Raw genomic sequence first — 24,521 nt, 5'->3', positions numbered from 1 at the left:
GAACTGACTCCTTTAAGCTGTCCTCTGACCCCCACACACTCATGCATCTCACACATACATACATGCTTGTATACACAGAAATAAACCAATGTTAAAAAGTAACAGAATAAAGTAAGAAAATGCTACAAATTTCTCCCATAGTAGTGAATTTATTTGCAGTATTTATTTACCAGCAACTGATGTAAGAGCTCTACCAATATTATATCACTTAATTCTCTTAATTCTGAGGTAGCTACCACTACCACCTTAGCTCTACCATCTCTGATTCAGCAGAGAAGATTAAATATCCTCCCCAATGTCAGAGTTAGGAAATGCTGACAGGTTTTTGATCAACACTGTCAGATTCCACAACTCACACTTCCAGCCACAGTACAGTATCAATTTTGTATCTTTTTAGAGATAACAAATGGGGACTAGAGCAATGGCTTAGTAGTGGTGGTGCATGCCTTTAATCCTAGCACTTGGGAGGTGGCAGGCAGATCTCTTTGAGTTCGAGGCCAGTCTGGTCTACAAAGCATCTAGGGGCCAGGTCTACATAGAGAAACCATCTTGAAAACAAAAATGCTTTCGGCACAATCACAAGGTCTGGAGTTAAGATCTTAGTACTCATATAACAAACAGTATGTCCTGTAAATGCCTGTAACTTCAGCTCTGACAAATCCAACACCCTCTTCTGTGCACACACAGACTTGCAATATTGGCATATACACAGAGAAATACACACACAAATATTAAAATGCAACTATATGGAAGTCTATTTCTAAAAAATGCCTCCCCCCACATTTGTATTTTCTGAAGGATTCGAAATTAGATTTTCAAAGAGGTATTATAGAAAGTGATAATTAGCAATATGGACATTTAGGGTTAATATTAGATTCTTCTGTCATTTGGCTGTACAGTCCAGGAGATAACATCAAACTATATCTTAGTTACTTCTAAGAGTAAACATTGCTTGCTTATTTTTACTAATACAGTCGCTCTGAATGAGTGATTGAAAGCACAGTTATTAATTCCTGGTATAAAAATGTTCTTTCTTTCCCCTTCAAGATACATACCTTTCCAGTTAAAGCTGAGAGATCATCTCCACCAATAACTTTTATGTCCCCTGTTGACTGATCATTCTAGTTTAAAAAAAAATTATATGGATACTCTTGTGTAGAAACAAACTTCTCAAATTATTAGATGTAAGCTGTAAGAATTAAGAAGTTAGCTATCTAATGGCCACAACATTATCATATTCTTAAATTATAAAAATTGTAAGAATTAGGTTTCTAGAAATGAATGACTAGGTAAATTTCACATAGAGATTAGTAAAAATTAAAAATACTAAATGGTCATTCCTAGTATTTGATGCTCTGAAGAGTACTAAAAATCAAGAACATTCACTTCTGAGTGACCATATTATAGCTACTCATCAAATACTTCCCAATCACAAAGGACAATTTATTAGCACAGCAGGTGTCTGCTTCTGGCCCTGTATTATTCCTGTGAGTCACATTAGTTATAGGAGCTAGTCTTTGCCACATGTCACCCTGAAGATATGGCCCCCTAAAATAAGCCCATATCCTGGATATGCCCATATCCAGGTCATCTTCTGAACTGTCTGAGAAACCAGGTCTCATTACTAGTCTGTTAGAACATACTGCTTAGGTTCTCACATTCTGCTCTCAGAGAAATCAGCAGAAAACTTAACAGGGGTTTCAAAGGAGCGTGATTAACACTCACTATAAGTTGGTAGGAATAACTATAATTTGGATGTGCTGGAATCAAGACAAAACTGAATTGAAAAGAAGTAAGTAAAAGACCTTGGACTTGCTCTACTGGAATAGGAAAGTGTATCATAAACCACAGCAATTACTTTGGTATGGTACCAGCACAATGACTGACAAAAAGTTCAAGGAACCAAGTAAAACCCAGAAACAGACCCAAAAACATGTCAATTTAGTATATGACAAAGATGGTATTTTGAGTCAGTAATTAAAAGATGAATTATTCAACAAATGGTGTCTGATCAATTACTTGTCCATTTGGGAAAAAATAAAGCATGGTTCCTACCTCACACCATGCACAACAATAAATTCCACATGGATTAAAATCTAAATGTAAAAAATAAAACTATAAGTGGGTTAGAAGAAAATGTAGGGATATATTTTTTACCTCCATTCTTAGAAAGGGCAAAAAGTTAGTCAAAACCCAAATTGATGTAACCAGTATCCCTAATGCACATTACTCTTCAAAGTAAGAACCTACCAGATGGCACTGGAGAGCTGGCTTAGCAGTTAAGAGCACTTGTTGATTTTTGTAAAGGAACTGGGTTCAATTCCCAGCACCCACATGGTGGCTCACAATTGCCTGTAACTCCAGTTTTAGGCGATCTAACCTCCTCTTCTGGCCTCAGATGCATCAGGCATGCACATGGTGCACATACATACATGTTGACATCCACCCAAACACATAAAGATAAACAAGTCTTTAAAAAAAAACTACTTGAAAATAGCAAACACAAGTAGACCATTTACAGAAGTCCATAAATGACGGCTACTTAACAAATACTAAATGTGATTCAACTGCTCATCCATCCACATTTACAGAACTTAAGCCTGGCAATACACTGAGGGAAAACAAATATTCAAGTTGCTGGTTCCAATTAGAGAAACAAATTATGACCTCTTTTGAAAAAAAAAAAAAAAGTCTATTAAAATTGTAAACATGCAAACCATATTGGTATAACAATCCCATTTCCAAGAATCAATGTCACAAAAAACATTAATAAACATGCAAAGGAACATTCAAGGATGTTCACTATTATCAGTTATTCATCAAAAAAAAAAAATCAACATGTCTCTTAACAGGGAATTACATAAATCAGTGAGGTTAATACACAAAACAATAGCCAGGCTTGGTGGCACAAATCCTAGCATTTGGTAGGCAGAGGCAGTCATATCTTTGTGAGTTCGAGGCCAGCCTGCTCTACAGGATCAGGACAGCGAGGGCTCTGAGAAAACCTGTTTCAAAAAAACAAACAAAACGTAACAGTAATACAATGGAACTATTAAAAATAATCACACAATATATACTTATATGGATCAATAATAATTAATATCACCAAGTAGCAGACCAATATGCTACTATATAACTGTTTTTATTCTGTATTTAAAGTATGTTGGGGCAGGTATTCATGACATTCATAATATCTGTAATCAGAACACTATGGAGGCTGAGGAAGGATTGAGATTCTGAGATCACTGTGGGCTACATAAAAATTTACATTTTTCTGAAGGTTAGAGAGCAGTAGGAACAGAAAAATGTCTGAGCAAGTTAGTGAAAAAGAATCTCAGTCTAAAATTAAAAAAAAAAAAGAATGAGATCAGGCTCAGAGGTTAAGAGCACTAGTTGTTCTTCCAAAGGACCTTATCTCAAAAAAAATTTTTAAAGTGATAGCTCAGTTGGTAAAATGTTTACCTAGCATGTGTAAGGGGGAGTTAGGAAAAGAGGAACAAACATTCTATTAGTCCATGCTATAAACTAAATGCATGGCTTTTCAATTTTATTTCTTCATAATATTTCTTGTATTAATCTAGCCTAAAACCCAGAATTTCAAACACACAGAACTGATTAATGACACAAAGAAAAAGAACTGTACCAAACCTGAAACTATTTGCTAAGTGAGACATAGCAAAAAACAGAACATGGTAAATACTGACATCTTCTGCAGAAAGGTGGTATTACAGTCCAATGTCAATTATTTCCTTTTTCAAAGGAGGACAAAAGAAATAGCTATCTAAGAACGGAACTGTGATCCAAAGGCTATGACTATAGGGTCTGAGGCAACAGAACTCCAAAGCATACAAAACACTGGCAGGCACTCTACAAATTCCAAATTTCCATAGTCCCATTAACCTCAATGTTTCAGCTTACTTTTTTTTTTTTCAAGGAAACAGCCTCCTTTTACATGGAAGCTAATAAAAAAGGTTCATTTAATAGTTATGTGTCTATATTGTTTGCAAATGTTATCCTTAATAAACTACATAAATGACTAGAAAACCTACAGCAACCCATCTCTGTTTGGAATACAAATCTCACTGTACCCCTTAACTTGGTGCCTCTCAGAGTCCTTGTCTTTAATTATGACGGTAACCTCTATGGAGAAATGACTGGGATGAATGAAAGGACAGTCCTCTCCAGATTTGTTCTACTCTCTTTCTTCCCCCCTCTTTCCCCCTTCCCTTCATTAGGTAGAAGTGCCCAAGGTATCCCTCATTTAGGTGTCACTGTCAGTTACATCTGAATTTCTAGGAGACCAAAGAGGTAGCTCAGAGCATAGCCTTCCAGAAGATCCAGGTTCAATTCCTAACAGTTAGCAACTTTCTGTAACTTCAACTTGAGGGGATCAGACACTGTATTCTAACCTCTGTGGACTTCAGGTACACACAGGGTACACAAACATGTATGCACGCAAAACACTCATATACATATACACACACACATATAATTCCCAGAGAAGCTCTGGGGTCGGTAAATAAAAATTTAGTGTTTGTTTCTTTGTCTATCTCTTAGAGTCCAGAAGGGAAAATGGGGGTGACAGGAAAGGTTCATTTCTATTTTTCCATCCCTAGGATTTCTGAAAACCTCTTAATAAGAACCAGAGCTCCAGCTTTAGAGCATATTTGCTTATCATACTTGAGGCCTTAGAATCAAACACTCAAAATAAAATAATTACAAATTTAAAAACAAAACTCAAAACATTGTTTACTAACAATCCTTTCTTCCTAGGTCTCATTTTTTCTTCTTCAACCATTTTAGTAGAATTTTATCAAATTGAAATAAAAAAAGAAAAGAAACACATTTGTATACTTATCAAATTTACATTTTTCTGAAGGTTACAGAGCACTAGGAACAGAAAAATGTCTGAGCAAGTTAGTGAAAAAGGATCTCAAACTAAAATTTTAATAAATGAATGGGATCAGGCTCAGAGGTTAAGAGCACTGGCTGGTCTTCCAAAGGTCCTCAGTTCCATTGCCAGCAACCACATGGAGGCACAACCATCTATAGTGAGATCTGGTGCCCTTTTCTAGCATGCAGGTGTACATGCTGGCAGAACACTATAAATAATAAAAATCTTAAAAAAAAAAAAAAGAATTGGATGAAACTCAGTTTTGGAGTATTTAGTCAGGTCTTGCGTTCCAACCTCAGAAGAGAAAAATACAATAACCACAGTGACTCCACTATAACCAGGTGAGAACTTCAAAGAAAATATACATAAAACTAAAATTGCCCTATTTTTTAAAAAATTATAAAGTTATACTTACACAATAGCTCTTCAATCTTATAAAATCTACAGTCATAGGAATGGATCTATCAGTATTTCTATTCAGTGATTTAATGTAATCCAGTAGGTCAGCAAAGAATTTATAGCCCCCCTTGAGCACACAGAGGGCCACAATGTGATGGCCTCCCATCTCTTTCATGACATCTCGAGCAAGTCTTTCAGTCCTGCAGAAATACAATCAAGAATTAAAAAGATTCTGAATATGTTTTCTAACAAATATCTCTTAAGCATTAAACTTCCTCTTTGTCAGCATGAAGAGGATTATTGCTTCATAAAGCAATTTTTTATAAAGTTGGGCACTTAATTTCCCATATGCCAAAGGTAAGATTTTTGGGGGGTAGGGGAAGGTAACCCAGAATCCCTCTATGTACACCAGGCTAGACTATAAATCATGCTGAGATTATAGATAAACACTAATACACGCAGCTCAACCAAAAGTAAAATTCGGTATCTTTAAAAACAAAGCACATAACCAGGTGCAGTGACACATGCCTTAATCCCAGCATTGGGCCATCCTGGTGTATGAAAGATTTCCAGGACAGATAGGGCTGCACAGAGAAACTCTGTCTTGGGGGGAAAAAGCAAGGTACATGCTAGGCATGATGGTATATTATTATAATCCAGCATTCTATAGGCTGAGACATAAGGATTGCTGAGTTGAAGGGCAGCCTGGACTGCAGAGTAAATATTAAGTCACTTTAGGCTACAAAACAAGATCCTGTCGAGAAGACAGGTACACTATAATATGTATCATAAAATTTAAAAATATAAATAAAAACAAGATTTTTCAAAGCTTACTAGACGGTCAAAATTAAATTGTATTTCTCTAATATAAAATATTACAAGAGACTGAGAAAAAAATGAACTCTCACATACCATTGAAAGTATAAAATGATGTAACTTTTTAGAGGACAATCTGGCAGTATAAAAATTCAATAAATACCCATTCCTTGTTCCCTAATTTTTCCTTACCTAAAGCTGAGTGAGTGTCAAAATATGTGTAAGATATTCCCTCTAATATACTCTTGTAAGTGCAAAATAATGAAGATCTTAAGTGTCCATCAACAGTACACTGGTTACACCAGTTATAATACATCCATGAATAGCATGTAATCTTTAAAATAAATGTAGGGAGCTGGGGACGGAGATCAGCTGGTAGAGTTCTTGAATAGTATTCACAGGAGGTCCTGGGTTCTATCCTCAGAACTCTGCAAACTGAGCATGATGGACACCAGGAGTTGAAGCAGTAAGAACAGAAAGTCAGGCCATTCTCAGCTACAGGGATTTTGAAGCCAGTCTAAGCAATTCGAGGCTCCATTTCAAAAGCAAAATAACATGTATGGCTGGGCACCGGGGCATATACCTGTGATCTCCACACAGGGAAGGCTGTTGTGGAGGACTGCTGAGTTGAGGCCAATCTGGGGTATACACAAACTTTCAAGCCAGACTGAGCTAAACAGTGAGACCCGATCTCAATGAGCAAATATTTCACACGCACACACACACTCCTTGATTATGTTTAAAAGATAATAAAAAAACATCTGAATAGCTCTAGCTGTACTAATATTAAAAAGTCCAAAATTTAGTACTATATGATAATATGTAAAGTGTGTGTGTGTGTGTACACTTTACATACAATATATGAGCACAGGCAGTGTCTAGGTAGGAAATGTGTATAGGAAGCTGAGAAAACAGAATTATAATCTCATTTATAGCCTCCATAGATAGACTATTGGCAGACTATTTTTGTAGCCTCTCTTCAATGTACTCTATGGATTCCCACTATTTACACCTCAAAATTAATTAGTAAGGCTTCCTGCTGGTGTCTGTGTGTGAGTGAGATAGAGAGAAAAGGACTTTTTTTTAACATTTTTTTTTAAGATTTTATGCCTATCAGTGCTCTATCTGCATGTGCACCTGCAGGCCAGAAGAGGGCAGTAGAGGGTATAGATGGTTGTGGGTCACCAAAGGTTGCTGGGAATTGAACTCAGGATCTCTGGAAGAGCAGACAGTGCTCTTAACCGCTGAGCCATCTCTCCAGGCCCCGAAAAAAGGGACTTTAAAATAAAAAATATTGGGTATTAGAGAGTTAGGCAAGTAAGAGCACTTGCTGTTTTTGGAGAGCACCTAAGTTCAGTTCCCAGCACCCATTCAATGGTTCACAATGGTTTATAACTCTAGTTCCAGGGAATCCTTTACACACACTATTCCGGCCTCCTGGAATACATATGCTGCACATACATACATGGAGGTACTCACACATACAAATAAAATAACAACAATTTAAAAAAAAAAAACTTTAAAAAAAATCTAGCTGATGCAGTGGCACTCGCCTGTAATCCCAGCACTCTGGGAGGCAGGGATAGGCAAATCTCTGTGAGTTGAAGGCCAGCCTGGTCTACAGAGCAAGTTCCAGGACAGCCAAGGCTACATAGAGAAACTGTCTCAAAAAAAAAAAAATAGAAAACGTAGATTCAGACACCACCCCCCCCCCCCCCGTACTCATATGAAAACCAGGTGTGGCTGCACTTGCTTGCAATCTCAGCACTTGGGGGCAGAGAAAGACAGATCCCTGGCTCTTGCTAGCCAGGCAGCCTAGCCAAATCAGTAATGTCCAGGTTCAGTGAGAGACACTGACTCAAGGGAATAAGACACGGAGCAACAGAACACCCAGTGTCCTTCTCTAGCTTCCTGATATATGCATACACTACACACATATATCACATACCCACACATCACATATACACATATCATATGTACACATATCACACACACATTAACACCTAAAAAGTAAAATCAACCTTCAACTGAGCGCTTACTAACCTGTCCATAATCAGTCCATGAGGAATAAACACTTTCTCCAAATCCTCGGCATAATGTTTAGGTATACAAAATAAATCCAGGTCATAGCCTGGTTCATCATCGCCAATCTGAAAAAGAAAGACAGTGTTTCAAAGCAGAGTATTACAAGATATCCATGTTTAATTAAATTTAGATAGTAAGTCTTAATTCACCAGAGGAGTTTAGGTATGAGAGGGTATGAAGGGAAGCTAATTTTATAGTTTTTGTAATAAACTACACTTCTCTAAGAAAGCCAGGTCTCTTATTGCTAAATAAGGTCAAGAATGAGAAGTGAAACAACATAGAATCTTCTTTGGGTAACAAAGAGAAAAAGAAAAATTTAGAAGTACAAATGTGGCAAAAATATTTTAAGCATGAAAGACTAGTATACGCAGGCAGTTTCTACTCTATACATTTTGAGTGCATTTGAACACTTTTTTGTGTATGTTTGTGTATGTGTACATATTTACAGGCAGGTGCACGTAAATATGATTGAAACTGGCTCTAAAAATTTTCTAGCTGTGCTTCCAGAGTTCAATTCTTTCTCAGCGATCACATGGTGGCTCAAGACCATCTATAAAGGGATCTAATGCCCTCTTCTGGCATGCAGGTGTATATGCAGACAGAGGACTTCTACATTTAAAAAATACATAAATTATTTTAAAATAAAAATATAAAAAATTTACTTATGTTTTGAGACAAGATCTCTCCTTGAACCTGGTTAACCAATTTGGATAGTCTAGCTGGTCAGGAAGTCCCAGAAACCCCCTGTCTCTGCCTCCCCTGTGCTGGGGTCATAGGAATGTGCTTCTTATCCAGATACTGGTGTTCCAAACTCAGGTCCTGAATGAAGATGACATGGCAGGCACATTATAGACTGAGCCATCTTCCCAATCCCCAAAAATATGGTTTAACTTAACACAGTATATTTTAGTAAGTTAAAACATCATACAGAATAAAAATTAAAGCTGGTGTTAACCATCCAAATTCAAAGAATCCTCTTAAAGTGTGTGTGTCTGTGTGTGCGTGTGACCAAAACAAAGCAAAAAGAAAAACTTATTCTTTAAAAACTCAAACTTTCAAAAGTCTTGAGATGGTATCACAGAAGATACTCCAAAATTGTTTTGAGTTGTATAATATTGGTTATATTAGTATGCCCAGAGCCCAAGTATATAGAACATTCAGTGACATTAATGATATGGTACATGTTGGAAAAATATATTGTGGTCATTTTATAAATATACATGTACCTAGACACACAGGGGAGGAAAAGTACAGCAAAATCATAAAAGCAGGCTAAAGCTGCTGGACGCACCTGTTAACCCAGTACTTAAGAAGCTAAAGTAGAAGTTCCTGAGTTTGAGGCCAGCATGGTTTAAGTGAATTCCAGGTCAGCTAGGGACTACAAAGCAAGATCCTGTCTTTAAAAATATTTCCAAACTTCAAAATCATAAAAGCTGCTGTCTTTGACAGCGAGTGTTATAGGGAGATGGGGGTCTCATGTATCCAAGGCTGGCCTCAAACTCACTATGCAGCTGACCATAGACATTTGAACCATGTGCTTCTCCCTGGCCAATGAGCTATCATTGCCAGTTTATGGGGTTAGGTGTCAAACTCAGAGCTTCATGTCATACAAGGCAAGCACTCTACCAACAGAGCTATATTCCCAGCCCTAGTTACACTAAAAACAAAACAAAACAAGAAAACTTTAAAAGATCATTTATCTAATAATCAAAACTTATTGAAAGAAATAAGCCAGGAAGAGTATCTTTCATGATATTCTTCAAGACTTTCAAACCCCATCTAAGAAGCTGGCAGTACCTGGAAATGTATCATAGGAACTAGAACATCAAGCTACACATGGTGCCACATACTTCTAAAGCCAGCTCTCAGGTGACAAAGGCAGGAGAATTATCACAGTTAGAGGCCAAGTTGGCCTACATAGTGAGCTCCTTCCTCCAATCCAAAAAAAAAAAAAGCCTCCAAACTAACTACACTAAATAAAGAAAACCTAGTTGTAAAAAGCTCTGGCAGTTTTCAAGGAATATTATCAAATCATAACTAAATCTCATCCTATTCATTGCAGAGTTCTTTTTTGCTATTTTTTGTTTTTTAATACAGTATTCTGCCTGCATGTGTGTCTGTATGCCAGGAGAGGGCACTAGATCTCATTATAGATGGTTATGAGACACTTATGTGGTTCCTGGAAATTGAACTCAGGAGCTCTGGACCAACAGCCAGTGCTATTAACCTCTAAGCCATCTCTCCAGCTTCCTTCCTTTTTTTTTTTTTTTCTTGAGACAGTTTCTTTTCATAGCCTTGGCTGTCCTGGACTTGCTTTGTAGACCAGGCTGACCTCAAAGTCACAGAGATCCACCTGCCTCCACCTCTCCAAGTGCGGGGATTACAGGCATGCCGCACTTCACCTGGCTCCTACTGAGTTATTTTGTTTTGTTTGTTTCAGTTAATATTGCATTGGATCCTTTGGCATCAAGTAGTTTACGTTTGAAAAGTGAAAAATACATAAATTTACATTCTTTGCAGAATTCACTTCCTATTGTTTTTGAGACAGAATCACATCATATAGCTCATGCTGGTTTGAAACTCACAACCCTTCTCCTTCCTAAGTGCTGGAACTGTGAACACCCACCCAGCTCAGAATTTAGATATATTTTGAGGTTTCACCCAGAGGTCAAAAAAAAAAAAAAAAAAAAGAGGGTTATAGAGTCTCTTTTAAGTTCCAAAAAGTCTATTTTTAGTTCAGCCTTTGGTAGAATTGTATTTATTTTCAGAAGTAAATATTAATTTATTCTTAAATATACATGTTTTTACATAACAAAAATGTTTAGGATACGTGGCAATTTCTTAAAAAAATTGGAAGAGCTAATGTATCTGCTTAACACTCAGTATTTTACAAGAAAGCATTCTTGTAAGTATTATAAAGCAAAATTTAATTCATGTTTTGGGAAAAGATTGATAGACTACTCAATTTTATACTAATAAACATTCATGTCAGGCTCATCAGAATGTATGTAATATAACCTGGCAAAAATGAAGTTCAATCATTTCAAAGTACCTTAGACTCAAGATTAGAATACCACAATGTCTTTCCTGAGGCAGACTCATGCCCTCCACCCAATCACTCCGCTTCTGGCACGAGTTCAAACCATATCACACCCAAGTTTCAAACTACTGTCTCCACCTACTAAAATGGCTCAGTACCTCAGGTAACCTAAGAACTTTTAGGATTGTTTGTTTCAATCAAAAGACAAATTCAATGTGAACGCTGCCCAGTTCATCCCAGTCTTTTTATGTGTGTTTGAGACAGGGTCTTAGTATAAAACTCTAGCTGCCCTAGATATATAGACCAAGCTGGCTTCAAACTTGCTGTGACCCTCCTCCCTCTGTTTCTTGAGTGCTAGGATTACAGGTGTGCATCCAACTCCCAGTCATGTATTCTAAGAATATAACAGATCAGGAGGAGTTACCCCAAAATAGGAATTTCATTTCTAGCAACACAAACTGTTTTCCAATGCAAAATTTCTAATTAAAACAGGTTTATGTCTCAGAATTCTTATTTTGTTCCTTCAAAATATTGATATTTCGTTATTTTAAGAGTAAAAGTTTTAGCCAGGCTTGGTGGTGCACACCTGTAATCTCAGCCCTAGGGAGGCAAAAGTAGGTGGAGCTCTTTGAGTTCAAGGATAGCCAGGACACAGAAAAATCCTGTCTCAAAAAAAAAAAAAAAGAGTAAAACTTTTGTTAATGATGATATCAGGCAGTCTTGACTATGTAGCCTACCCTAATCTGAATCTTATGACAGAGTACAAGCTATCCTCAAGTCTGGGACAATCTTCCTGCCTCAGTTTCCCAAATGATAGGGTTTACAGGGATGAGCTATTATATCTAGTTTATTGAAACCATACTGATACAATTCTTCCCTAAAAGGCAAAAACAAAGAGTCTTACCTATTGTCACTTGAGATACCTGTGGGTATTCATGTGGGTATGCAGGTGTAAACTCAGGTGCACATATACAGAGGCCACACCCAGCAAGTTCTGTCCATTCTAGAAGTTTGGACATGTTATTTACCAGTTATAAAACTAAATGCATTTTTTTTTATTTATCTGTTATTCTCACCCCCATGTTCCTGCCCCATCACTATGTATCCTCGTCTAGCTTGAAACTCTTGGCAATGTTTCTGTTCCTGCCTTTCAAGTTCTGGGATTACAAGTATGTTCCACTACACCTGGCTTATTCTTAATTCACAAGTTTTCTTTTTTGAGATAGTCAATTCACAAGTTTTCTTTTTTGAGATAGTCTCATGAGCTCACACTGGCTTTGTGCTCACTATGTAGCTGAGGATGACTGAAGCTATCCTGTTTCAGCCTCCCAAATGCTGTCATTACAGGCTTTTACCACCATGCTTAACACACATAGTTCATTTTAAGACTCAGTTCCATTAATCTAGTCTTGTTTGGACTCATGAATAATGATTTTTTTTTAATACAAAGAGACTTAAACAATCCTGGTTGTAGATGATGAACCAATGTTCCAAAGGTTGTATTATCTTAGGTTCATTTCTTTTTTGATATAATTTTTGATGATGTATTTGTGTAACAAGAAATTTTATGTGTAGACTATAAAAATTTTCATGTGACTGCCATTATTACAAATGTGCACATTTGGCGGCTGGAGAGATGGCTCAGTGGTTAAGAGTACTGTCTGCTCTTCCAGAGGTCCTGAGTTTAATTCCCAGCAACCACATGGTGGCTCACAACCATCTATAATGTGATCTCGTGTCCTCTTCTGGCATGCAGGTATATAGAGCACTCATACACATAAGGTAAATATTTATTAAAAAACAAATGTGCATATTTTATAATAGGGATTTGTGCTGGGCATGGTGGCACATACCTATAATCTCAACATTCAGAAGATTGAGACAGAAGAGTCTCAAGTTTGAAGCCAGCCTTGGCTACATAGTGAGACACTAACTTAATTCAAATGTATTAAAATTCTCCAAACATTTAAGCAGATGATAGGCTATCCTTTTGAAATAATTTATATTACCTCTGGATATGATTAAACCAAAATTATAATTTATTGATAGCCCTAAATGTGAAAACTTAAACTAGCACTATGCTCATCTTCTAGTTTTTTTTTTTTTCCTTTTTAATCAGACCTACAAATAAGTTAGATATAGTGCTTGCTTCCCTTCCAAGGATTAAAGCTATAAAAAAAAAAAATAAGTTAGTGAACTATTCAGCCCAGGAATAAATTATAACCACCCCAGACATGGTAATATCTAGAAGGACATAAGTGAAAAGAACACCATCATCTTTCCTTTTAGTAATATGCATAGTAAAATAGGTATGTTCACACTATATTATAACAACAAAAACTGAAGGTAGTTTCAAAGCAATTTGAAGTGCTTAAAACCCTATCAGCAGCATATTATTTAAATGCTAATTATTTTGGCAGTCCTCAACAGGAAAATAACAAGTGAGGCTCAATATTACTATCATTGGTAGTAATTAATGCTATTGTATACTCTATCACTGTTAGTGAATCCATGTAACACATTACAGAAAGACTGAACAAAGACATTTTTAGTACCCCCTTATTATAAGAGAGAAAAATGACATTGACCATTGACTACCTAATTAATTATGGAAGAATAAAAAATTTTCCACTGGGTATGGGGTGATATGCCTATAGTCCTAACTATTTGAAAAGTTAAGGCAGGGCTAGCCTGGGCAACACAGACAGATCCCATCTCGGGTTGCTGAGATGGCATGGTGGGTAAAAGCAATTGCTGCCAAACTTGATCCGAGTTTGAATCCTCAGGATTCACACAATGGAGGTAAAAATCAACTATGGCAAGTTGTCCTCTGAGCTCCATACACACAGTAGCAAAAACACACATAGTAGCTAAAGCACAAGCACAACACATGAATTTAAAAATCTTAAAAAAAATACAAGAGAGCCAGGCATAGCGATGCACGCCTATATTCCCAGTACTCAGGGAAGAAGAGGCAGATGGATCTCTGTGACTTTGAGATCACCCTGGTCTGGAAAGTCCAGGATATCCAAGGCTACACAGAAAAACCTTGTCTCAAAAAAACAAGTAATGCCCATCGATAGTGGCGCACACCTTTAATGCAGTGCTTGGAAGGCAGGGGTAGGTGGATCTCTGAGTTCAAGGCCAGCCTAGTCGACAAAGGGAATCCAGGATAGCCAGGCTACACAGAGAAACCTTGTCTCAAAAAACTTAAAAAAAAAAATACAAGACTGGGTGTGGTGGTGTATGCCTTTAATCCCAGCACTTGGCAGAGGGAAGTGAATCTTCCTCTGAGTCTGAGACCAGCTTGGTCTGCATAGAGAGTTCCTCAACAGCCAATGCTATATAAAGCCACCTAAAGAAATAAGTAAATGGATGAATCAATAAATAAGTGGATGGATGGATGGATGAATGAATGAATAAATAAATGAATAACTAAATACACCAAGCTGGGCATGGTGGTTCATGCCTATAATCCCAGCCTTTAGAAGATAAAGGCAGGAGGATTCCAAGTTTGAGAAATGTCTCTGCTCCCACCCCTAGACAAAGAACTACAAGCAACTAATGATTGCCAAAAGAAAAATTAGCTGCTCTCAGGGAAGAGCCTCCTTACTGGCTATCCACTGCAGAGATATCAACCTTGCAACCATTTACACACAAACAAGAATATATATTTACTCTACATACATACATACGTATGTATATATGTAACGGTAACAAAGAAAAAGTGGCTATCAACTTGAGAGTAGGAACAATGGAAAGGGACTCTAGAAAGGGCAAATGGAAAGGGCTGAAGAAAGGGAAATTAATAATTCTATTTCAACGTTTTGAAAGTGTAAATTTGTCAAGTATGGTGACTCATGACACACCTTTAATCTCAGCACTCAGGAGGGAGAGCTCTTCAAATTAAAGGCCAGAGTTCCAAGAACGTGGACTATATAGAGAAAGAGACCCTATCTCAAAACAAAAAACTAAAATAAAATAAAAAGTGAAAATTAAAAAAGAAAATGGATAGAATTTTAAAAAATGTAAAGATCTCTGAACTATGAACAAAAAGAAAAAAATAATAATTCAATTCATAATAGTCATTGTAATAAAATTAATTAGTTGTGTTTTTTTCAGCTTTCTTCTAAAAAAGTACAAAATGAAAAAGTAAAACCACAGAGCCATGCATGGTAGTATATGCTTATAATCCCAACACTTAAGAGACTAAGAAAAAAAAATTAAAAAAAAAAAAAAGAGACTAAGAATGAGGGCTGGAGAGATGGCTCCGTGGTTAAGAGCACTATCTGCTCTTCCAAAGGACCCAGGTTTAACTCCCAGCACCCACACAGCAGCTCACAACTGTAACTCCAGTTCCAGGTGGTTTGGCACCCTCACATCAATGCATATAAAATTAAATTAAATTTTAAAAAGAAATTAAGAAGGGTTCCAAGTTGGAGACCAGACTGGCCTATATAAAGAAAAACTAAAGTAGACTAATCCCTCATAAAAAGAAGCCCACCCAAAACAACAATAAAACTCTGCTTTTCACACCTGCTACAATAATCCAGATACTAAATAATTAAGATGGATATATAACATAGGTAACAGTACAAAGTTTACATAAAGAAACCTAAGAGGAACTGCTCTCATTTTTTGGTGATCAAAATAGTCCATTGATCTTATTTATACATGTATGTTCTTTTAAACATCATTAGTAATAATAACATACTGATAGACAAAAATTGGAATATTTTAACCAATTCTGGAAAAAAAAAAAAAAACATGGTTAGGAGTACTTGTTGCTCTTGCAAGAGGATCTACATTTGGTTCCCAGCACTCCGTCTGTAACTCCAGTTCCAGGGAATTGCCCTCTTCTGACCTCCCAAGCATGCTAATGGTACACATACATACATACATACATGCAGGCAAAACACTCATACACATGAGGTAAAAATAAATCTTTTTAAAAAAGATTTATTTATCGTATATACAATGTTCTGTCTGCATGTATGCCTACACACCAAGAGAGGGCACCAGCTCTCATTATAAATGGTTGTGCGCCACCTTGTGGTTGCTGGAATTGAACTCAGGACCTGTGAAGAGCAGCCAGAGCTCTTAACCTCTGAGCCATCTCTCCAGCCCATAAAAATAGATCTTAAAAACTGAAAAAGACTAGCAGACAAATAAAGTAAATAGCTCGGTGGTAAAATATATGCTTAGTACATGTAAAACATATACATGTACATGTTGGATCACCAGCACACACACCCTCACTCTCTCATAGCACTTCAGGCATGGGAGAACTTATCTATTTCCCACACTCGAGAATAAAGTGAGTTGGGAGATCAGCCTAGAACTACAAAGAAAGTCTGTATCTCCAAAAAAAAATAATAATAATTTAAGTCAAGTGTGGTACTTCATGATTGTAATCCTAGCACGTGGAAGACTAAGGCAGGAGAATAATGTTAGTTTAAGGCCAGCCAGGCGCTACATAGTAAATTTCAGGCTGTTCTAATCTACTAAGTCTTTGTCTAAAAGAAACATTACAAATAAAATCATTTCACAAGCTTCAAGTTTGGTTAATAAATTACATTTTATTTGAGCCATTCTGAAATTCAAGGATATGCCCTATGAAATGTATCTGTTTCACATTAGTCTGCAAAAAGCCAGAAGCTTTTTCTAGATTTTAATAGTTACTAGCAGCACGTTTTAAATCAGGCACATTTAGAGGCCAACTTCATGAAAGTGATCTAGAGCAGTTTCTTCATCTACCTTGTGTCATGTTAGTATTCCTGTTAGTACTCATCTACACAATGGGGTACATATTATGTAACTTTAGGGTAATGACATCAGATAAACTCTGCAAAAATATTTGTCAATGCCTAAGACAGAGCAAGTGTTTAACCTACCGAAGCTCCTTAACTTATGTTTACTCTTAAGGGTAGAATCTGGAGCCAGATGATTTAGGCAAGTTACTTAACTCCTCTGTGTACTTTCTTTAAAGATCAACTCGGGTAGGGGTTGGAGGATGGCTCAGCAGTTGAATATTACTGCTCTTTCAGAGGACCCATGTTCAATTCCCAGTGCCCTTATAGTAGCTCACAATCATCATTTATCACCAGTTCCAGAGGATCCAATGACCTCTTCTGGACTGCACAGGAACAAGGCAAGCATCTGGTGCACATACATGCATACAGGCAAAACAGCCATATAAAGAAAACATTAGAAATAAAAATATCAAGTCAGTTAAAGGGCTTAGAATAGCAACTAGAGTTGGGCGGTGGTGGCACAAGCCACTGAAGGCAAAAGCAGGTGGACCTCTAGGAGTTTGGAGGACAGCCTGGTCTAACAGTAAGTTCCAGGACAGCCAGGTCTCAAAAAATTAAAGAAAAAAAAAAAGAATAACAACTAGAACATAGTAAGCACTATTTAAGTGTTTATTATTTCTAACAGGCAAACAATTTAGGGGAAGGAAACTTTAAAAAAAAAAAAAGGAACGGGAATTTACTAACTAAAAATACAGTGAATTTCTTGATGTTCAAACAAAACTAAGAATAGCCAAGCCACTTCTAGCAGTAAGAACTAATTAACTCTACACTGACCAAGTACCATATCTCAAAGCTTAAAAGCATCTGTATTAACTCCCTCAGTAACAAAATAAAAATAACAGCCATTACCATGTGCTCAGTACCTACTGTATGTTACCACAGTATTTACTTGCATAGACTCCAGAGACAGACCTAGGTTTGAGACAGAGCTCCACTTTCTAAAACTTATTCTTGCTTCCGGTGCTGGTCATCTAAACCAGGGCTTAGTACCATTAAGAGCTCTCCCCTCTTAATAACTTATGTGTATTTGTTAATGTGAACATACCATTGTTACAGGGTTACTTTGAAGACTAATTAGGATTATATTTGCATAAATTATCTTATGGTCTTACCACCAGCAGCCAGTAGCTCAGATGTAAGAGAATTTAAAACCAGATGGTATAATCCCCCACAGAGGTAGAAACAAGAAGATGGCTGTAAGTTTAAGGCCTGGTGTACACAGGGTATAAAGGACTACACAGCAAGAAATTGTCTAAAATGAAAGCTTGAGCCTAGGTGAAGATATTGAAGGCCACACCGAACATATTCTAAACAAGCAGGATTCCAGGTCATTAAGAACAGTGTCAAGCAGGGCGTGGTTTCAAGCCAGCACTTGGGAGGCAGATGCATTTCTGTGAGGCCAACCTCATCTACAAAGAGTCCAGGGCAGCCTGGGCTACATGGAACCCTGTCTCAAAAAACAAAACAAAAAACCACAGTGTTTCCGCCTTAAGCCACAATGCCTCATACAATACGAGACAGCATTTTTTTTTTTCAGGGATCAAATGGCCATTAATTCACCCAACAAACTTAGTGAAAACTTCTCACAAACCATACATTGGGATATATGTTAAAGCTACAGTGGTTGCGTCCTGCCCTTATAAGGCTTGTTTACAGGGCTGAGGCTTTTGGCCCAGTGGTAGAAAGCTTACCTAGCAGGAACAAGGTCTTGGGTTCAACTCCAAGAATGGATTAAAAAAAAAAGTAGCAGGAAATGGTGGAGCAGCACTTGGTGGCAAGAGTCAAGAGGACTGTCACAAGTTCAAGGCCAGCCTGGCAGCCTGGTGGTCTGCATCATCTATTCCAGACCACCCAGAGCTACACAGTAATACCCTGCCTGAAAACATCAAAATAAAGTTTGTGTAAGTGGGACAATCAACAAGTAACCAGGCAACTGCTAAATGTACGACACTGACATTATATAAAGCACAATATAACATGAGTAGTAGCAGGGGCAATAATCAGAATAAAGTAATGGGAGGCAGGAGCTTTGGGCAATTTTAATAAGCATGATTAGCAAGGTTGTAGGAGGGGAAGGGGGGGGACAGCAGCTTGACAGGTTACAAAAAATTGAGCCAACTGGGGAAGAGGAAAGATGAGAGATAATAGAGCCAACTGGGGAAGTGGAAAAAAATGGTTTTTAGCATAAAAACCAAATCCCTGTTTTTCAAAAAATTACCCTTAGCATCCAAGGGCATAGGTTACTGAGCCAAGCGTATCTGAATCTAAAGCCCATTATTCTGGGTCATGGGGGAAATGAGCCGCCTTTCCACTCTTCAGGTGGAAAATAGGCGTGATTTCCCCCTACCCGGGCTGCAGCTCAGATTAAATGGAGCAACTGCGCATTCCCACAAATATGAATGATGGCATCTGCAGAATTAGAGGCAAAGCCCAGGCCTGAACATGCCCTCCCATGCTGTCGTCTTGGGTGCTGAAGATCCTTTTCAGAGGTGCTCGGAAGTCGCCAAGCCCCAAAACTTCCAGAGCTGGGCCTCTCTCAAGAAAGCTCCCCCTCCCTCCCCGCACCGGATCATTCCCGAAGCTGCCCTCCGCCTGTCCGCGCGGCGCGCCCGCCGGCCACACACATCAAGCCCAACGCCATTTCCACCTTCTTGGGCCACACGGAGCCAGCCCTCTCTCTCTCCCACTCTCTCTCGGGGGCTCCCTGGATGGACGGCTCACCCCCGAAGCCCGTCATTCCTTCCAGCCCGCCGCCCGCGTGGGGACCACCAGACTCCAGGAACCTGTGACCGCCCCCGGCCCCCGGGCTTTCCCGCCTCCCCCGCGCCCACGGCCCGCGTCCTTGGGCCGCCCGCCGCGTGGGCCTGCCTCTGCTGAGAAGTCCACTGGCTCACCACGATGCTGGGACTGCGGGTCGCCATGACGGAGCCCGTGAACTGGCGGGGGAAAAAGGCGGTCTGAAGAGGAAGGCGGCAGAGGAGGCGCAACACCTCCAGGAAAGCCGTAAGATAAAGCCCCTACGTTCCGCGTCGCCACCTCGGCAACCGCTCAGAGACAACGCCGGCCAGACCCCGCCCCTCGGCCCGCCCTCGGCCCGCCCAGACACAGTCCCCAGCGGCGTCTCTGGCGGTTCTCCTGTGCGCCTCCACTGGCCATTACTGGTGTCTCCTCAGGCCAGGTGGCCTTGGGAATTTTCTTCTAGAAGAATCTTGTACTGGCCATACTGCAGCCTCCAGCCCCCTTGTAGCATCCCGGAGGAACCCCAAATAACCAAACTTACCTCCTTCCACAATTTTTTTTCCCTTCTCATGACTCTGAACTGGTCATCAGCTCTTGCAGCTTCCATTCATTACCTTTCCCTTCCCTACGCCTACATGGTGGCTGGTTTCCATTTTCTTGATTTAGGCCCAGTTATACAAAAATCCTTATTTAGCTGTAAGAATTGAGATGTGCAGCCCTCTAACAGCCATATCTGGGTACAAATCAAGAGAAAAGAATGCCTGGTAACCTAATGAAAATTGCACCCCAAGCAGGGCATGGTGGCGCACACCTGTAACCCCAGCACTCAAGGAGGCAGAAGCAGGTGGATCTCTGTGAGTTCGAGGCCAGCTTGGTCTACAAAGCAAGTCCAAGACAGCCTAGGCTACACAGAGACACCCTGTCTTGAAGAAAAAAAGAAAATTAGACCTCAAACTGCTCTTTTAATTTACATAAAATGAACATTTTAAGCCGGGTATGGTGACAAAGCTTATATGCCCAGCTACCAAGAAAGGAAGAATGCATGCATATTCTACCTACCCCGTAGGTGTAATAGGGATTGAGAAAGACATCTTGCCATCAACCTCTGAACTCCTCAAGCACCTGCACATGATGGTGAGACACACACACACACACACACACAAATGAAAGAAATTCATGTGTTGCCAAGTAAGATGTTGTCATTTCTTCCATGTTGAATTTTAGCCAGGTGTCATGACACATACTCTAACAAAGAGGCAGAGGTAGGAGAGCTGTAATTGTGAATTCAAGGCAAGCCTGTGTTACAAAGTGAGACCCTGACTCAAACACAACTAACTCACTAATGCTTGAAAAAAATAAAAAATCCAGGAACATAATGCAGCAGTATTGTATGTGGGAAGCTCTAGGTTCAATCTTTTATACCACAAAAAGAATGCATGAACAAATAAATAGTAAAATAAACACATTAACAGTACATGATCAGAATATAGGAATTCTGAATCTAGAAATCCAACTGCCTCTGCCTCCTTGAATGCTTGGATTAAAGGCATGGGTCACCACACCAAACTGGGTGTGCCTCTGCCTCTGCCTCCCAGAGTGCTGAGATTACAGGAGTGCACCACCATGCCCAGCTTTGTTTTGTTTGTTTTGAGTCAGAGTTCACTATGTAGTCCCAGGTGGCCTGTAATTTGCAAACATCTTGCCTCAGTGTATAGTGGAAAGCAATTCACAGAGTGCAAGCTGAAAGAAGTTAATGCTTTTTTTTTTTTTTTTTTTTTTTGGAAAGTGAACAAATGGTTCATATATGAACTGCTTCACTGAAATCAGACATTACATTTAAAATTGAAATTTTAAGTTTATTCATTCAAAATTTTGTTTTCCAATTTAATATGAAATCAGATTTTCTCTGCCTTGGATATGGCACAGCACAGTTGTAGGTAGCATTTGCTGAACATGAGCCAGGCTTGGGACCGGTGCTAAGCACCTCAAAAAGAGAAAAATAGCATCTCATTCCTACCTTTGTCTGGACTTAATTATGAATTCTCTGTGCACAGCAAACATTTCCAAATGTGTTTCTGCCCCACAAGTTTCTTAATTTATTATTCATTTTTTTCTTTGATTTCTTTCTTTTTAAAGACCTCCCTCTTAGCCCATGCTGTTTTATAACTCATTATGTAGACAGATTTGAATTTAGGGTGATTGCCTGATTTTTTGCACCCTGAAGTGTTAGGATTATACAAATAAGTCACTATGTCAAGCATGAGCCTTGGCTTTTTTCTTATTGTTTTCATGTGTATGTTTATGTTTGTATCTGTGTTGGAAAAGATATGTGCACGTGTGTGCATGTGGGGGTCAGAGATTGATGTTGCCATCTTTCTCAATCACTCTCCATCTTATATACTGAAGCAGGGTCACAGAGCTACTTGGCTAGTCTAGCTAACTTACTCCAGGTATTTTCTGTCTCTCCCTAATGTGGCTACTACCCATTGACCAACATTTATATAGGTGTTAGGGATCTGAACTGTTTCTCATGCTGATATAGAAAGTGTTTTACAGGCTAGAGAGATGGTTCACCAGTTAAGAGAGAATGTTTTACATGCTGAGCCATGTCCCCAGTTCTCAAGAACCTCATTTTTTTTTTTTTTACTTTGGGTTTATAGGCCTTCAAATTTCGAGAGTTGGCTGTGATAGTTCATGCTTGTTAATCCCAGCACTTGGGAAGCTGAAGGAGAAGGAATTCAAGGCCAAACTGGGTATGGTGACCCACGCCTTTAATCCCAGCATTCAAGGAGGCATTCAGATTTCTCTGAGTTTGAGGCCAGCCTGGTCTACAGAGAGAGTACCAGGACAACCTGTTACACTTGGACTACCAGGAGCTGGACCACGAATGAAAGAGCAAAGAATGTTATTTGGTCTTAAACTCGGTTTCTCCACCATCACCAACACAGTGGATCAGAGAAGAGAGACCCCAAGCAGCTAGCTGCATGGCAGGGATTTTGCTGAGGTTTGAACAAGAACCGAGAATTCCCAGCTTATCAGTTATACAACTGGGTGATATTCAGCAAAGGCAAGCTTGTTGCAAGGTGACTGGTTAACTAATAAAACATTGAGCGAGCTATCTATAGACATCAGGAATGTTAGGTGTTTTCTGTGCCAAGAAATGCTCTACTACAAGGTCAGTGAATTGTCTGGCACAGAAGCTCCACCCTGAGATAAGATACTTTCCCATTCTTGTTATTATCCCCAGGCTGTTCCTTGGATAGGGAATTCTACGACCTTGTTTCTGGAATTTGTGACTTATGGCTTAGTTCCTGGTGATTTTGGGGGGTGTCAGGCCTGGTTCTCTCACTGAGAAAACCTGTCTCAAAAAAATAAATAAATAAATAATAAAAAAATATAGAAGTTCAAGACCGGTTTTGGCTAAAGCACATTTGAGGGCAGCTTGGACTACAGAAGACCCTATTTCAAAATGAAAAAAAAGAATTTATATACATGTATATTTTTATGAGAAATATTATTTTAAAAAGACACACTTAACATTGACTTTTAAGGAGAGAACAGTGGCACACACCTGTAATCCCATCGCATGGGGAGGCAGAGGCAGGTAGATATCTGTGAGTTTGAGGCCAGCCTGGTCTTCTGAGTAAGTCGAAGACAGCTAAACTACACAAAGAAATCTGTCTCAAAAAAAAAGTTAGCTTGGTGTGGTAGCACTTGCCTATAATCCTAGCACTCTGGGAGGCAGAAACATGCAGATCTCTGCAAGTTTGAGGCCAGCCTGTTCTACAAAGTGAGTCCGGAACAGCCAAGTCTACACAAAGAAACTCTTTATCAAAAAAACAAAAAAAAAGTTTTAATTTGTTTAGTATCTGAGTGTGTCTGTATGTGTGTGTCTGTGTGTGTATGATATATGTGTTCATGTCTAATGTGTCCCTGTAAGCATGGAGGCTACAGAAGGCTCTGTCACTCTCTACTTTATTCCTCTAATACAAGATCTTTTACTGACCATGAAACTAGGCTGGCAGCCAGACAGCCTCATAGTTCTCCTCTCTCCATTCAGGGCTGTCCACTTGCATGCTGTCCTGTCACCATCCTCCACTTTTCCCTACCTCCAGAAGCCTTAGCATTACAGACTAACAGGAAATCACATGGTCCTCATGCTTGCTCAGCAAGTACTCTAACCCACAAGGATGGAATTTTTAAAGTGACTTTCATCAGAATACATCTTTACAACTACTTTGCATGAATTGGATGCTACACTGAATCATTACTGACATAGAAGAAAGTGATGATGGATTTTATGTCAACTTGGCCAGGTGTTAGTCCCTAGATATTTGGTCAGATGTTATTCTGCATGTTTATGTGGAAGCACTTTTGCATGAGATTAACATTTACATCAGTGGATTTTTACCAGAGCAGATTACCCTCCACAGTGTGGGTGGGACTCCTCAGTTGATGACAATGAAAGAGCAAAGAATGACCTTCCTTGAGTGAGAAGGTATTTTCCCATCCGACTGCCTTTGGATTAGAATGTCAGCTCTTCTCAGAGTCTCCAAACTATTGAGACTACCCCCACCAAATTGGGATTCACCAGGGCCTCCACAGTCATGTAAGTCAAATTTTAACAATTCTTTTACCCCACCTCATCTCTCCCCAAATAAATATCTGGAGAGATAAGATAGATAGATAGATAGATAGATAGATAGATAGATAGATAGATAGATAGATAGATAGA

General features: G+C 38.8%; 1 protein-coding gene across 1 annotated transcript in view; it reads right to left on the bottom strand.

Annotated features, from left to right (window-relative positions):
* The window catches only part of Hprt1 (hypoxanthine phosphoribosyltransferase 1), a 34,997-nt gene extending 14,890 nt beyond the window's left edge, over nt 1-20,107 (bottom strand). Inside the window, exons 1-4 of the mRNA XM_055618083.1 lie at nt 19,942-20,107; nt 8,153-8,259; nt 5,310-5,493; nt 1,056-1,121 (exon numbers count right to left, since the gene is read on the bottom strand). Coding sequence (XP_055474058.1) covers nt 1,056-1,121; nt 5,310-5,493; nt 8,153-8,259; nt 19,942-19,968 — 384 coding nt within the window. The 5' untranslated portion in view covers nt 19,969-20,107. The remainder of the gene's footprint in view (nt 1-1,055; nt 1,122-5,309; nt 5,494-8,152; nt 8,260-19,941) is intronic.
* Between the last annotated feature and the right edge of the window lie 4,414 nt (nt 20,108-24,521).

The sequence above is a fragment of the Psammomys obesus genome, unplaced genomic scaffold, assembly GCF_907164565.1.
Source record: "Psammomys obesus unplaced genomic scaffold, mPsaObe1.curated_primary_1811, whole genome shotgun sequence".
In the NCBI taxonomy this organism is placed as follows: Eukaryota; Metazoa; Chordata; class Mammalia; order Rodentia; family Muridae; genus Psammomys; species Psammomys obesus.
This window is presented reverse-complemented; position numbering and strand designations above follow the sequence as displayed.